Source organism: Cololabis saira, chromosome 17, assembly GCF_033807715.1.
Source record: "Cololabis saira isolate AMF1-May2022 chromosome 17, fColSai1.1, whole genome shotgun sequence".
NCBI lineage: Eukaryota > Metazoa > Chordata > Actinopteri > Beloniformes > Belonidae > Cololabis > Cololabis saira.
In genome coordinates this window covers 26,838,189-26,855,079 of record NC_084603.1, presented here as the reverse complement: position 1 = coordinate 26,855,079, position 16,891 = coordinate 26,838,189, and the positions used below count along the sequence as shown (strand labels likewise).

The 16,891-nt window shown below is 41.7% G+C and overlaps 1 protein-coding gene across 1 annotated transcript in view; it reads left to right on the top strand.

Annotated features, from left to right (window-relative positions):
• Positions 1 to 16,891, top strand: part of lrpprc (leucine-rich pentatricopeptide repeat containing) — a 60,037-nt gene that overhangs the window by 33,313 nt on the left and 9,833 nt on the right. Inside the window, exons 25-32 of the mRNA XM_061744948.1 lie at positions 231 to 337; positions 5,733 to 5,801; positions 5,901 to 5,991; positions 8,330 to 8,472; positions 10,189 to 10,330; positions 13,112 to 13,238; positions 15,938 to 16,026; positions 16,109 to 16,313. Coding sequence (XP_061600932.1) covers positions 231 to 337; positions 5,733 to 5,801; positions 5,901 to 5,991; positions 8,330 to 8,472; positions 10,189 to 10,330; positions 13,112 to 13,238; positions 15,938 to 16,026; positions 16,109 to 16,313 — 973 coding nt within the window. The remainder of the gene's footprint in view (positions 1 to 230; positions 338 to 5,732; positions 5,802 to 5,900; positions 5,992 to 8,329; positions 8,473 to 10,188; positions 10,331 to 13,111; positions 13,239 to 15,937; positions 16,027 to 16,108; positions 16,314 to 16,891) is intronic.

The following is a 16,891-nucleotide window of genomic DNA, read 5'->3' as shown; positions in this document are numbered from 1 at the left end:
AATTATGTTACCATTCTTGTTATAAGTTCAAAAAGCAAGGAGAAGGAGAAACACTATATTTTTGTCTGTGCAGTACCTGTCCTGAAAGATGTGATCAATAATGCCAGTCAGAGCTTTGAACGCTTTACAGGCGAACTTCGACTGTCTCTCATAACTTGGAATCTGCATAAATGACCAAACTCGCGTGTTCATAACATTTGTTTCCCTCCATGTCTGTGTTTTTCCTTCAGCTATGGACTGCATCAGTCAGGAGCGAGGAGAGAGGACCATGCTGTACGACCTGTTCTTTGCATTCCTACAAACGGGTCGTTACCGCGAAGCTCGTAAGATCATTGAGGTAAGCGCACATGCTCACGTCCTCCCAAAGGAGCTTTTAAGGGCATCAAATCGCCGTGTTTGATACTGCACCTCTCTGGAGTTGGCAAGTCCTACTCATAAAGAAGTTAAAAGTTTTAGCAGAAGAGCCCAGATATCTAATGTCCCAGTCTGCATGAAGGACTGTAAAAAGCCATCAGAAGCTCAGTCAGGTTAGATGTTTCACATAATTGACATTTTTGTTTTTCATTTTCTGTCCCTAAAGCTAGAACATGAAACATCACAAGAACTTTCACTTCATTATTCTTTTCTCACCTAACTTGTCATCCTATATCAATGAAAAAGAATTTAGTTTCCCTGATTTATAAACGAGTTGTACCATGTGCATGGGTATGAGCCTGTCATGAGCTTTAGTGATAGGGCAGTGATGGACATGCAGGATAGAATTGCCATCCTCTTTTTGTTATTGTAAATCATCTGACCTGAATATTTCATGAATATTTATATCTTTGCCATTGTAAGTCCTGCTATAAGCCCCGTAGATTAGTGTGAGAAAAAGAGAGAGGCAAACGGGAAGATAAGAAGCGATTTTCACATGGATAAACCTGAGGTCCGCCACTGGACAGCAGCACAGAGAGATTGATGAACAGATGAAAAGTAGGATGAGCCTAACAGAGGAGGAGAAACAAGGCCATTATGTTGCCTGATGAGAACAAAACATAGGAAGGAATGTCTGAACTCGCTCCCTCTCATATTGTTCTGTTTCCCTGTGCTGGTTTGCACTAAAAGGGGGATTTGTTCCTCTTGAGGATTTAAACCCTCTTAAATATAATCAACATGTTGTTATTATTGTGGCTCTCATCTCCCTCTTGCTAGATTGTATGGGTGCTATCCTACTTATAATGCTCAGCTACATGCCAGTGTTGTCAGATTGTTGATGCCTTGTAAATAATCTCAATCTACAAGTGGTCCTGTCAAGCAATAAAAGACTATTACAATCCCTCTGAATTGCATTGTTGGAGTGGGGGGGGGTGCTCCTTCAAGTCTGGTTTTCAGCTGGCTTGGTATTATTTGCAAAAGTTATCCCTCGCTTATTGGATCTCCCATTACTGACTGATTGACTTGGACTCTTATCTGCACATGTTGCACTTTGGCAAACAAATACCAGCACTTGGTGTTTGTTGGACCAGCAGGGTGTTTATATGTATTGCTGCATTGTCAACTCTGTTTTTCTGTTTGTCTTCCTCTTTTGAATGTCATGAGCTGTTTGACAACTAATTTTTCCCAGAGGGGAAATAAAGGTATCAATCAATCATTACCACCCGTTTCCAGCGGTACAGTAATGGTACATACCGAACTATTCGCGGTGGGATGATGAGTTTTATTAATGTCTCATACCAGAGTGTTCAAGAGCTATTCCTCAAAACCTCCAAGATGCCTGCAGATTTGCTAATAACACCAAGGACGAACATGTTTTTACTGAATAAACAAAACCGAAACAAGAATTCTTCCATGTTTATACTTCATTGCACTCAATTTTGGAAGTCTTACTTTGCGTACTTCATGCACATGATTTCTTATTGACTCCTGCTTACCCAACCACGTGCAGTTTCTTTTGGTTCTGCCCTGCAGATATCAGTCAAATGCAGAGGAACCAGACTAATTCTTTGTAACAGACAGGAAAATACTTGGCTGGCTAGACTAGTGTTCAGCAGTCTTGTGCCTGCAGGTCCCACATACCTTTTTTCTCTTAGCTTCTATATTTTGAAGAAATATCATGAGCTGCTAAAAGATCAGTATCTTACACACCAGTTCATGTTTTTTTGTAGTTTTGTTGCAGAACTTCTGCAGTGCTTCTGTATAAGCCTGTAGTGCAGGCTTATTTCTGTCTGGGTTCATCAATTCCATCAAGACTTCTCAGGAGTGGCAGAGGACTGACTGATATTAATCCCATTATTCATGAATTTATGTCAGAAAGCATAAACGACTGATAAAATGTGAACGTAATTCCCTCAGAGTTTCAGTTTAGATGTTTGTCCTTTTTCTGTAGTATAATCGAGTACAAATATCTGTCTCTCATCAGACATCACAGTGGATGTCATGCTCGGGTGACTACAGTAGAATCGTATCTCATGGCTCAAATATGCATACACTCACTCAGACGTACAAACAATCATTTTTTTTATATATTTTTTCCCCACGTGAGAGCGTCAAGTGGCAGTCCAGAGTGGTGTCTCTCTTTAGGCTCTGTTTGGTATAATTGGCAGCTGATTAATCACAGCTAATTAAATGTAATGATAGAGAAAGGTGGCCAATTTTGTGCTAAATGGTCATGGTTAGGTAGGGGATTGTCAGGTGGCCAGGCCTATTATTGCAGCACGTGTGTGTGCGTGTGTGCGATGGGAAAGGTTAGGTAGTATTGCTAAAGAGTGGTGAGCCATTATGTGTTTTTGTGTTAGGGAGAGAGGTCCAGTGTGTGTGTGTTTGTGTGTGTGTGTGATGAGTGGTCAGGTGATTAGTGGAATTGGAACATTAGGAATAGAGATGGAGAGGGTTTGTTAAGTGGAGGTGAGACAAGGTCCGCTTTAGTTTTTTCTTTTTCTGAACATGTATGTAAAGATCAGAGAGAACCCTGTAAAGATGTTTTAGCACCTAAAGGTCACACAAGACTCTTAAAGAGGCAACGTGGTTGGCTTGATTGTTACACTTTGTGTGTTTTAGCTTTGTCCTTGTATCATTAACCTTCTTAACATTTTCCATTTTCTTTCAGTGAAAGTCACTACTGGGCTCTTTTGTTTTTGTTTTCTACTTTAATTCTTTGGATCTACGTGTGCATGTGTCAGTTTGTGTGCCTTCTTATTTCTGAGGATTTTGTTTTCATCCCAGATTAGGGAGATTTGTCCTGAATCAAAATCCCCAACATTCGCATGCGTGTTTTGCGGGTAGTCGTGCTGCTTTGAGCCCTCAAGACTTTTCCAAGTAAAATGAATCGGAAGCAAAAAAAAAGAAAAAAGAAAAAAAAGACGGGGCACTTGCACCGGGCCTTAGTCTCTAAGAAGATTAGGCAGACTGAGAGAGGGTGAGTGCTACACATTTTAATTTGTCCCTTTGGCTGGTGGAGTAAGAACATAATGCCTTTGCCTGGGATAGCTAGAAGGATGGAGAGGCTGGGGAAAAGACAGCGGAGGAGCGGGAGAGATTTGGAGGAAGAGGGGGGGATTGAGAGATGTGGGGATTGAAAAATGAAAGGATGACGAAAGTGAGGGATGAATCCTGTCTTCACTTTGTCCTCCCTCTCACTGTGTGATGGGCTACCATCAAAGAGGCCAGCAGGGATTGAGCAGTGTTGATCCTCGCTCAGATTAACTTCCCGCCAGATCACTCTGTGTCCCTCTGTATTTTTTCTTTCCTTAGCCAGATTATGAGTAAGAGAGAGAGAGAGTGAAATTTCACAATCCTGGTCTTATTCAGATTGTATCAAAGCCCTGAGAGACAGAAATCCTGATCACTGTTATTCCATGATAATAATCATCCAGGCACTGCACATATCAGGCTAAATCGTGGCTACATGAGCCTGCAGATCAATCTATGTCCCCCTTATTGACGGCACAAATACTCCGCTTATCTGCATATCATTGGTGTCCAAAAAGTAAAAACAAATCTCTGGAAAATGGAAGACTAGAGCTGCAGGGACCTCAGAGCCAGTGCAGTTTGAGCCTCGGCTTTTATTTATCTACGTTTTTTTTTTTTTCTATCAAATGTTTTCTTGGAGGGATTCATTGGGTTGAAAATCAAATGTAGTATTTGCATTACTCCGAAGCCGCCTTGTTTATCTGCAGCTCAGTTCCAGTGGCACAAAAATGCACTCTGAAATTAATGTTTCCATTTTCCTTTGTTTTCCTGCTTGTAGATTTAAAATATCAGTTTGGCAGTTTTCCTCTGTTGTAGATATTTATTGTGTCAGACCATGTCACAGTTTTATGATATGATTCTTATGTGCCTTTTTTAATTTAAAAAAATCATAACAGAATAACTGTATTTGAGATGGCTGGGCTGTTTTACACCAAACACTCTGAGTAACTCTTGAAGAACATTACTACCACGCCTGAGAACTCATAAACGCATTACACAGCAAACATTTTCTCCAATACCTGGACGTCCCTCATTAGATGTCCATGTGCCGATCCTGAGTGCTGCTGTATATTGGTTCAGATTGTTACATCACCAAAGCAATGTAACAGCCAACCACTGACTTTTCAATGGATTAAAAAAAATTGGAGTAAAAAAAAAAGAAAAATCTCAGAAAACAACAATTAGAACTCAAAAAAGCTGTAAAATGACCAAAACAGGCAATACAGATATGTTCCCTTTGCTCCAGACCCCCATAATAAGCAAGCACAAAGCAACAGTGGAGCCAACTCCCTCAACTTGTTGGGTGTCTGAGATTACCGGTACAGGGAATAGTGACGGACAAACACAGACTCATGCAAAACATCTGCAACATACAGTCTAAAATACACAAACCACTACAAATGGTGACTGCATTGTTTGTGGTGCTTTTGTTTGTTTTCAGTCTAAATATCTTTGATATTTGTAAAACAGATGGGGTTGTCCATTTATAAACACTACTAGACAAAGGTTTGGACACTTTTATTATTATATGGGAATAGTGTGTAGAAACTTTTGATTTATAGAGTATATATTAGTCCATAAGCCCATCCATCTTCAGTACCTGCTTGATCCTGTCCAGGCTCCCAGGGCTCTGCTGGAGTCTGTCCCAGCTCATTACAGGCGAAAGGCAGGGGTTCACCCTGGACCGGTTGCCAGTCCATCGCAGGGTCACATATGTAGACAAATAACACACCTATGGGGTATTTAGAATCATCAGTCAACCTAACACACATGTTTTGGACTGTGGGAGGAACCAATGCTTGCACAAGGAGATGTAAACCCCACACAGAAAGACTCGCGAGCCGAACCAGGAACCTTCTTGCTGTGAGGGAACAGTGCTAGCCACCAGGCTGCCCGTGCCATTTGTGCCTTCACTACTAAGAAAACAAAAGCTCTTTTCATAAAAACATTTCTTCCAGGCTGTCAGTGGCTGTCACATATAATAATAGCAACATTTGAACATTTCTATGTGCAAAAGGAGTTTGTGTGAATTAGTAGGCTCTTTACCCTGAGGATAATGTTTAAATGGTTTTAAGTTTGATTTCATTAACCTGGGTAGATCATTAGGCTTATGTTTTAATCTACTCATTATCACGTTGCGGTAGTAATTATTACTGAACCTGACGAGCTGATTTGTTTGAGCAGAATATGCAACGTATACACAGCATGCATGAGACATACATTGACATTTGGGAGATGTTTAGTGAAGTAATTCTGGTTTCTTACCAAGCTGTGCTTCTTTTTAGACCCCTGGCCTGAGGGCAAGGCCTGGATCCCTGCAGTGGTACGCAGAGAAATGCATCTTGTCCAACCAGGTAACTACAGGAACAAATACACGATTGCCCAAAATTAAGCATGACTGCAAAACTGCAATATTTTTAAATTTGACGCGTGTATTATCGTTGTTTGCTTAGATGGAGGCCTTGGAGCAGATGGTGGAAATGACAGCCAAGCTCTTTGAGTGCGACAGAGATGAGATGTACAGTTACGTCCTCAAGCTTTGCAGTAAGTCTGCGTCCTTCATTTGATCTGTGAATTAAGGATGGAGGTAGAGGTGGGCTCTGCCTCACTGGTGGATTATAACAATCCATCCTTCTTTCTTGGTTTTCAATGCTGAAGTACAGCAGCTCAATTGTGGTGGCACTGAGTCAGTGTGGTTACATGCACATCTAAATCAAGCTATTGGCAACAATCTAGCTAAGGATTAAACTGCAGGCTCAGAGAAATCCAAGTATTCATACGCAAGAAGACAATCGATTATTGAGTGAGGTGCCTTCGACTCCATGAGGCTAGGTGGCGCCACAGGCACTTTGGCGTTGGTGTTCTTAACGATGCAGCAGCTCTGTAAATTTCGTACATACTACACCTGATCATGTTGCTGGTAAGATGCACACAAAGCCTCCCAAAGTTGTGATGCCGTGACTGTTATTATTACTGCTCCGCGGCTCGTCACTTCTGGAGGGAAGAGTCCCGGGGCAGTCAGTAGCTCGGTTCAGCATGGGTAGCATATACATGCCGAAATAACTCTGATAAAGACGCATTATCTGGCACTAAAAGCTTGATGTCAAGAGCTTCAGTTCGGTTCGACTACAGCCCAGCCAAGGTGTATACATGGCTGTTAAAAATTCGATATTGGTCGGATTAAGGCAACAATTCGACTTCCTGTTAGTGCATGTAAACGTACTAACTGTTTGTGTTCGTCTTTTTCTCACCGATCCTCTGCCTGAGCTTTCAAATGAACATTGCTTTTGTTCAGTGTTTGAGTGTGTGGCAGTGGAGCAGTTAGAAGTAAGCAGAAGATGCGTGATTGCTGCAGAGCTGATAACAATTGTGATTGGAGTGTTAAAGCTGATTGTCAACCCATTACCCCCACTGCCTTCACACACACACACACACACACACACACACACACACACACACACACTAGTTAGTGTGTTTGATAAATTACAGCATAGTTGAGGGTCAGTCAGTCGATCAGATTAGAGCTTTGATTGCCTTTTCTCAGCATGGAGTGCTTTGTCATAAATTGCTCTCTGGTGCCGTCTGAGTGGTGAGATGACGGCTCAGCACCAAAGGTCTGTGTGTCATGACTTTTTAGCAAATATCAAACATTTCATCTAGGGCTGCACGATTCTGGACAAAATGAGAATCACGATTTTTTTGCTTAGAATTGAGATCACGATTCTCTCACGATTTTTTTTTCAATATAAAATGTATTGCACTTATTACTTTAACTTTGCAACAGCTGAACAAAAATATAATAACAATAAACATCTCTTGTCTTCTTTACACAAACCTTTGAATAATTTAAACAATAATAACAATTTTGAACAATATTTGTTCCTCCCTGAGTTGAACACCCTTTCAGAAAGGGGACTTGTAACAGATCCTGTAGTTCTGAGGCAACAAATTATTCCTCTGGCTGGGATGAACCCCCCATTGCCTTTTGCTGCTATTAAGAAGCTGCCGATACAAAAGGTAAACGTTACAAAAAATATGATGGTGCCTGATAAAAGACTGGCATCAACTTTGTAACAGCTGACATTGAACATAAAAACAATAAACATCTCTCTTGTCTTTAAATAATTTAAACAATAATAACAATTTAACAATATTTGTTCCTCCCTGAGTTGAACACCCTTTCAGAAAGGGGAGTTGTAACAGATCCTGTAGTTCTGAGGCAACAAATTATTCCTCTGGCTGCTTTTTGCTGTAACAGCTGACATTGAACATAAAAACAATAAACATCTCTCTTGTCTTTAAATAATTTTAACAATAACAATTTTAACAATATTTATGTGCAATATGTGTCAGGTGATGAGAAAGGTAGATGTTTCTCCAAATGTAATCCACAATCATTAACAAAATATAACAAACATGACAACATGATAGTTGACCATGACAGGACTACAACAACCTAGAACAGTGCTTCTCAACCCTGGTCCTCGAGTACCACTGTCCTGCATGTTTTAGATGTTTCCCTGCACCAACACACCTGATTCTAATTAAAGGTCCTCATTAGCTTGTCACCAAGGTCTGCACAGTTCTGTTGATGACACACGTACTTTTATCACGGTTTGCTGAAGCAGGGTAGCATCTAAAACATGCAGGACAGTGGTACTCGAGGACCAGGATTGAGAAACACTGACCTAGAACATAGGCCTAGTCCTTTTTTTATGCAGCCATCTTTAAAAAAAAATTTTTATTTTTTTTTTATTTTTTTTTAATCGTCGTCATTTGGAAATGAGATCGCGTTCAAGCATGAATCGAGATCGCGATTTTTTAACGATTAATCGTGCAGCCCTAATTTCATCCTCACTGATCTGTTTCTGGTTGTTTACAGAGGAGAAAAATGACTGGAAGAAGGCAGAAGCCATGTGGACAAAGATGCAGGAAGAGAACATCATTCCTCGGGAGAGGACTCTACATTTGCTGGCAGAGATCCTGAAGAATAATGGCCAGGAGGTGCCTTTCGAGGTGCCTGAGGTAAAACCCCCAGCTCTGTTAGATGCATGTTATGAAGAAGTTCAGAATAATAACTGCCAGCAGGTTCCTCGAAAACCTGAAAGCCAAGGCCATGAAAGACGCACAGCTATGGAGGAGTCTGAAGCTGTCTGTATGATGACATCTCGGGCTGTCCCAGTGCAACTTTTTCACTTCCGATATGATACCGATATCGCAGCCATGAATATCGGCTGATACCGATATGGATCTGATATTATATCAACACGGCCGACATATCTTGTCCTTGTTACATGCACACACTTGTTGTAGTGATCACATGATCTCTACACGCTGGACGTTAAGAGGCATTACCGCCAGCTACTGTGTTGGAGTGTGAAGTGTCACCTATTTTATACGTCAGAAATGTTGGGGCGAACTTTGTTGAATTAACTACTTTTATCGGAGCATTTATATCAGAGATTTTAGATGCAGTCCAATAAAATCTAATATTTGTGTTTTGGCTGATATCGGACCAATATCCCATATCAATATCGGATCGGGACAGCCATAATGACATCCAAAGGAGTGTTTTATGATTTTCCAGTGAGAAATTATAGCAACAAGATAACAACTTAATTAAAAAGGCTGAAATACCACAATAAAAGGCAGTTGAAGTAGATTTTTGACGACTAGGAACCTACGTCTGTACATAACATGGTTGCGTCCGTGGTCTTGTGATATTCTGTACATAGTTAATGTGTTACTAGTGATCTGAATTGTATAATACAGGACACGTCGACAAGTGCAGCTAAATAAAAACTGAAGTTGCTCTCCATCTTTCATAATAAAGTGGTCTTTTTGCCACTTATTCTTCATCCTGATGATACTACAATTTGATATTTTTTTCTGCATAGAGGCTGTTGCTCGCTGAATAAATTATCCAAAAGAGCAAAGTTGACTCTGCCCTCTAATTGTCAGAGTGAAGCCCCCCCCCCCCCCCCCCCCCCCTCATCAAAAAAAAAAAAATCCTCTGAAAACTCTTATCAGCTGCTCTCCACAACCCCCCCAGCCCGCTGCACTTTAAGCCCCTGTTCATTACATGCAGAGCAAACAGGATTGAAGCTCTGATCTGAAGTGTAGTCAATCACGCTGGCTGGCTGGTGAAAGGAATTACAGCTTGATCTGGCTGTAAATCTGCAATGCCCAACTAATTTAACCAGCAGCTAAATGCCACCATATGGCTGATGCTTGATGCTCAGCTGGACTGAGATTGGACTTTTTTTTTTTTTTCTAAAAGAAATGAATCAGACCAAAAACAAAGGGACATGGTTTTCTGCAGCTCTACTCCTCCTCACTGCTTCTCTCCTCATCGTTTGTGTGTATGCTCCACCAGCACGAAGCATGACGAGACAGGAAGGGATTGCTGTTGCCTGAAGCATTGAACTTGGCGACCCCAGGGGCTCTTCAGTTGACACCCCACCCCCCCTCCATTTCAACACACATTTTTCTTTTGCCCCCGGGGTGCCAGACCTAATTTGCCCCTAGCCAATACAGCTTAACCCCCTCCCCTCACTGGTACATGGGTGACCGAGCATGAGGGGACCCTGCCCTGCCTGCCCAGCGCTATTGCGTCTTCATACACACATGCACACACCAGCTTGTCACTAGTTGAATGTGTTTCCAGGCTGGATGTAGCCGTGTTTGGATGAAAGCATCACACTGAGGTTGAGTAATGTTTTCTCCGTGTGTCATTTACAGACATGGTACGAACAGACCGCCGCTACCAGCACCGGCACCCCCCCACAGCAAGGTCACTCTCCACCAGCCGCCACGGCAGAAGAGATCGGTGCTGGTTACCAATACCGTCTGCTGGCTCTCTGTAAGAAGGGCAAAGCCAAAGGTAAGCAGCGGGAGGTCCCCATGTCACTGACCTACATGACACAGATCTGAATTAAACACATATGGAGCCGGTTTTAAATACTTAAGGCCATATTAGATGCGTAAAGTTCCATTTTCCAGTCTGATGCAACCTGATTTAAAACCTGCTGAATGACATTTTGAGCCCAGATTTTAATCAGTTTATTAGATCCGATCAGCAATGCGGTTTCCTCCACACAGCATGATATCGTGTAGTCTGTCTGATTGAAGTCTACTCTGTGTCATTTAATCATTGCATCTCCAAGCTTGCAAAATTCATCAGCTGTTCTTTCTTGTGTAGTCATTATGAAAAGCTTTTGCTGCCTTGTAGTTTTATGTGTTGACATTTTTTTTTTGCAGTGATGACATCATACTGAGTTGCATTTAAGGAGTGGACCAGAATTCTTGTGGATTTGCCTTTTTTGACTTTGTCTAGCGCAGGGGTCGGCAACCCAAAATGTTGAAAGAGCCATATTGGACCAAAAACACAAAAAACAAATATGTCTGGAGCCGCAAAAAATGAAAAGTCTTGTATAAGCCTTAGAATGAAGACAACACATGCTGCATGTTTCTATATTGGTTATAACTGGGTCCTCGGCTTCAAATGTAGCATGCTAATGTCTTTCCACATGACTATTTTTGTTACGCGAATCTATGGAAGAGTATTAGGGCTAGGCAGGAGAAAAATATAATATTTTAGGAGGAGGAAGATTTTTTTTTCATTATGCACAAAAAAGTCAAAATGTCGAGAAAAAAGTCAAAAAGTCAAGATTAATTTTGAAGTACAATCTTGAGAAAAAACTCAAAACCTTGAGAAAAAATTGGACATGTCGAGAAAAAAGTGAAAATGTTGAGATTAAAAAGGAAAGGATAAAGGAAGAGAAAAAAGGAAGAAAAACAAGAAGAAAGAAAAAAAGGAAAAAAAAGGTCAAACATTTTTGAAAAAGCTCCAGGAGCCACTAGGGCGGCGCTAAAGAGCCGCATGCGGCTCTAGAGCCGCGGGTTGCTGATCCCTGGGCTAGCTCATCTGCTCTGAGCAGCTTGATGGAGACTGTCGGTAAAGCAGAAAGATGCTTCTGTTACTGACATGCTACTAAAATGTGGTGTTGTGCATCAGATAGAACCACAAGTATTTTTATTTGTGGTTTGAGTCATGCAGAGTATCCATGACTTGATTGGATCTGGCAGAAGCCAGTTTTTAGGGGACAGCAGTTGTCCAGGAAACCACTCCCAACAAACGTCCCTGCAGTAACTGCTGTGGTTGGTTACCTTGCAGCCCATTCAGTCTGTTTTTCAAAGGCACAGGTTATAGCTGCATATTCCCTACCGTTCCCGATTCCATTCATAACTTTAGTGGATAGGAATTCTAGGTGCAGCCAAACAGGGCCGAAGGCCCTGTTTGGTGACCTCAGGATTCTGTCTCTGCATTGTGGATATGATGTGGTCCTGTTGGCTTCATCAAGTCAGTGTGCACTAGTAGCTTACAGCCAAGTGTGAAGTGGGAGGGATGAGTATCAGCACCTCCACATCCGATACCATAGTTCTCTGGAAAATGGTGGAAGGCCCTCTTTAGGTTTGGGATCAAGTGCTGCTTCAAGCGGGGGAGTTAAGGCTCTCTGTTTACTGGTTGATTTATCTTCTGGCCATCACCAGAGGCAATGAACTGTGGGTAGTGACTGACAAAACGAGATCATGGATACAAGTGGCTGAAATGAGTTTCCTGTGTAGAGTGTCCGGGCTCTCTGAGAGATGGGACGAGAAGTTCAGTCATCCAGAGTAAAGTTGCTGCTCCCCCACATGGAGAGGAGCCAGTTGAGTTGGTTCAGGTAGCTGGTTAAGATGAAACCTGGATGCATCCTTAGGGAAGGGTTTTGGACATGTCCAACCCAGGGCAGACCCATATGGGCAGAAATATGTGCCACTAGAAACTGAATTTGAATAATATTATATATTATAATATTATAATATTATATTTGAATTTGAATTGCTCGACTTGAATAATTGCATTAAAAAACTGAATCTGAATCACATAATTTGAATTTGTATTGTTTAATTTGAATCATTGCATTGAAAAACTGAATCTACATTCACTTCTCACAATTCAAATTCAGTTCTTGCAATTCAATTTCAATTTTACTGTGCCAGACATCTGGGTCTTCCGGAGGAAGAGCAATCGAGTTCAGATACAAAGAACTCCTTTTCACTTAGCCTACTATAACCTCTATTGTCTTTCAACAATATTAACGACCAATGGGAGCTAGATATTTCGAAACCTATTGTATTTTCTCCATTCTGTGTAAAAAGTGTAGATTTATATCTTGCCGTTTTGTAGAAAAATTTCTGCTGAGGAGTGTGTGAAGATTTGCGGCAACAGGTGAAGCCTGAATTATGGTTCTGCATTAAATCGACGCAGAGCTACGCCGTAGGGTACGCGGCGACGAGCTACGTACGGTGCGTGTTTTGCGTTGGTGCTGGAGGGATCACCTCAGTTGTACCCTGGAGGAACTAGAGAAGCTAGCTGGAGAGAGGGAGGTCTGGGTCTCGTTGCTGAGGCTGCTGCTCCCCCTGACCTGATGGGTGGACAGATGATTAGCAGCACCTGACTGCTACTAACCAACAACAGGGTTGTACTTGGTTCCCACTGTTGCTTAGATTTTGTTAAATAAATTACCAGTTAAAGAAAATGTAGATGTTCTGAAGTTCTCCTCTTCTTCATCCAGTTTAATCTTTAACTCTCTGGTCTTTTTCGTTTTTCCTTTTGCAGAAGCATACGGCGTGCTGAAGGAAGCTGAGAAAACGGGCTTGGCACTAAACCCCTCCCCTTACGATCACCTGATCCGTGCTCTCATGGCTGAAGGGTCTCTGGAGGATGCTATGGTAGTCAAGGGAATGTAGGTATCTCAACAGATCCAAATCTTTCAGGGCCTTTTTTTAGGTCTATGCAGCTGCTATAAAAGGCTCTAGGAGTTCATTTTAAGTTTATACTTGTTATTAAACGCAAAATACTTAAACTCAGACCAGACAGACAACTCAACACTGTGTTTTGATCCTGGAACACCACAAATACCCGAGTCAACATGTAGTGTGGTTAAAGCGCTGCTACATGTCCTGTCGTTGTTGGTTGCGGCGGGTCACGTCGGGTTAAACTGCAGCTCCTAAGACATGGGCATTATAAAATGATTGTGTGTTAACTTATCCAACCCTGCTGGGTTTTGACAATGGTTCATATTAAGCCCCAAAACACACACAGGCTCAGATGTCCAGATTCATTTTGGTTTTCTGGGAAGAGGGTGACTTTGTGCGGAAACATCAATCTTCCTCCAATTAGTGATGTATCATGTGTTGTTGTGTTACCGGGGCCGTATCAGGGCTTAGGCTTGCCGACTAATGGATGGATAGACAGAGGTATTACAGATTCGAGCTTAGTATTGAGCCGATCTTCTCTGCTGTTTGTTTTTTAGGTAATCTACTTTTTCTTTATCTCCTTTTGTTCTTTTCTTTATATCACTTTCTTACAGCGGAGGAAAAACCGAAGCGAAGAGATAATAACATAATGACATACACTGAGAGAAAAGCTGCAGTGACTAAATTGTACAGGATGAAGAAAAACATGCAAAAACATCCATTATACCAGCAATCTCTTCCCCCTTTTCAGCACTCTACATGGTTTGCTCTCTTTTATTATAAGAATAATCATATCAATTTTAGACGCGTGTTTGAACAAGCACAAGGCAATGTGAGTGATAACCCATCTCCAGTCTCAGTTTGAATTGGTGTATGGCATCCCTGCCTGGATAAAAGCTTAGTTTATCTGCACTCTTAATGAAAAGTGAAATGAGCTGAGAGGAGAGTCGGAGGAAAGATGGAGAAGGGAAGGAAATGACAGAGATAAAAGGGGCTAAATGGGGAAAAAAGGAGTGAACGAAAGGAGGAGGGCTAGATTTAATCATATATGAGGATAATGAAGACGCTATAGGCATTAAATCTCAGTGCTTGCGTATGTGTATGTTTGTTTTTGGGTAATCTGTACAGAATTGAGCAGCGGGGTGCTTATGGTAAGATTAAGGGATTGAGAGAGAGTGATGATGAGAGAGAGGAAGAGGCAGAGGATGTATTCATTGGCTAAAATGCAATACTCCTCGAAGGAGAAGGTGAGAGCGGTGGAGTGTGTGTTGGGAAGAAAGAGTGAGCGACGGCCTCTGGAGATTTTCTCTCACTTGATAAGAATAATTCTGACCCCACACCCCCACTGCTCAGTCTCCGCAGCAATCAGTCAGTGACCCTGTTACCGCTCCAATCTTTGGCGTGACCCTGTCACAGCAGCTGCCGGATGCTGCTTGGCCTGGTGTCGCCGTGGCGATAAGGATTGCCAGCCTGATGCTCAATTGAGTGGAAGGATTAATCTGGTTTCAGGGCTATAATAATGAATAGAAAAAAAAAGACACAAGGCAAGTTTGATTGAGGTTTTAGTGGCAAATAAATGAAAAGGAGGAAGGGTGAATAGGACAGCAAACATACACCGCGTGAGGGGAATAGGAGTTGAGCAGAAGCAACTCACAGAGGCCTCAATCATGTAGCATTCAGCCTCTTCCAGCCTCCACATCCCACATAATACCACGCAGATGTACAAAAAACACTCAGGAGGGAGCTCAGCAGGAAGGAACATCACGTATACGGCAACATCAATCAACTGCTTGATGTCTGTATTATTTTCAGGTCACAGCAGGCGCTTTACTAGAGGCTCAGACCTGCTGCCTATCAGATTTGTTCCTATTGTCTTGTCTGTCTTATGTCTTTCAGCTCATGTGTTTATCCCCTCCGTCTCTGTGCAGTCTAATGCTTTTCCAAATGTGATGCCTCAGAATGACATAGAATTCAAAGCCTAACATGCCACATAGATAGTTCAGTCATTACAGATTAAAAAGATTTTCTCTTAATGGTACACGACTATATCAGCTCTAAAGTTAGAAATAACAGCCCTTTTCGTGGCATCACTCGCACATGGATAAAATCTCTCCAGTGTACATGATCTAATATCAATATATCGTTATATAAATTGATACTTCTTTTTTTCATTTTCACAGAAACAACCTACCCCACACTGGATTACATGATACACAAATAAAAACCTCCAGCCACAGTCACGCTACACGTGCAAAAACAGTCCACAGATCAGCCTTTATTTTCCATTAGTTGTACAGATTATCTGACAGTGAAATTGTGTATTTTCTGGAAACTTCAGTGGAAAAACATGCTGATTAAAAAATAACTACATGGCATTGTCTGTTTTGCACTTGATTTAGTGAATTAAATCCCTGGAAAATAGTCATAGAGCAAGGCTATTGATGCTAAAATCCCCACAAAAAACATTTCTGCACATTGATTTGCATCCACCACGGCCACATCCTGCCACTTGGATAGCGACAGATGCATCGGTTTATTGTCCATTTTGTTAAATTGACCCTGTTTTACACTCTAGGCATAATCATTACAATGTATTACTGTACTATTTTGTCCCCTTTCATTAAGAATGATATTTAATTTTCATCAAATCGACTAAAATGATAACGGAACATATTCTCTCCCCCAGTGCTGAGTCTCATCTGCCAGGGTTCAAGCTGAGCGATATCGCCGTCAGTTTGCTTCTCATCTCATACTGCAAGAGAGGCCAGGTCAAAGGTAACAATCAGAAATAGGCACTGAACGCACACTTGTTGCCAAGTAGCTTGCCAACACATTCACTTCTTGTGCTCGTTTACAGATGCTCTGGAGAAACTGAAGTCTATGCTTCAGGTGGATCAGGTGCCCTCCAAACTGGCCATCACCAGGATAGTTCAGGGCCTGGGTGAACATGGTGATGTAGCAGGGATCCAAGAAGTGGAGTCACTAATTAAGAATCTTGGCACAACCTTCAACCTGTCCAGCATGCTGTTTGTTAATAACGCAGCCCTCGCACACATCAAAAAGTAAGGACAAGAAGTCTGTGTCTGGAGATTCTCTCGAAAGGTCTTAAGTGATGTTTTTCCAGATTTCTGGCTAGTCTGACTTAAGGATCATCTAATTTTTCTATGCACAAACATTTAGAAGGATTTTCATTATGCACAAGTGACACTGGGCTGTTCAAGAGCTGCTCAAGTATTTATTTGTTCCTTTAAGACCAACACCCTCCATACTGAGTCAAATGCAGCACAGGCAGACACCACATAGGAAAACAAACAACTGCAGATGAGCAAGGCTGCAGGCTACATGTTCCAAAGCCTTTGTCAGTGCGGTCCTGTGTGAATCTTTTATTGTTTTGTGTAAACACTCTTAGACAGACTTAACAATTTAATGCAACACCAGCGGTGTGACAAGATGCAGACCGACACACTTTTAAAGTAAAAGCAGGGCTGAGCCGGGCATCGGGAGCAAATGGGAAACACAGGACATAATAGGATTACTCACGGGCTACTTTTAATGTCATGAAAACACCCATCCTCCACTCCTTAAACAACAGAGTGAACTAATAATGGGCATTGTGCATCAAAGTTTCATTGTGCTACTT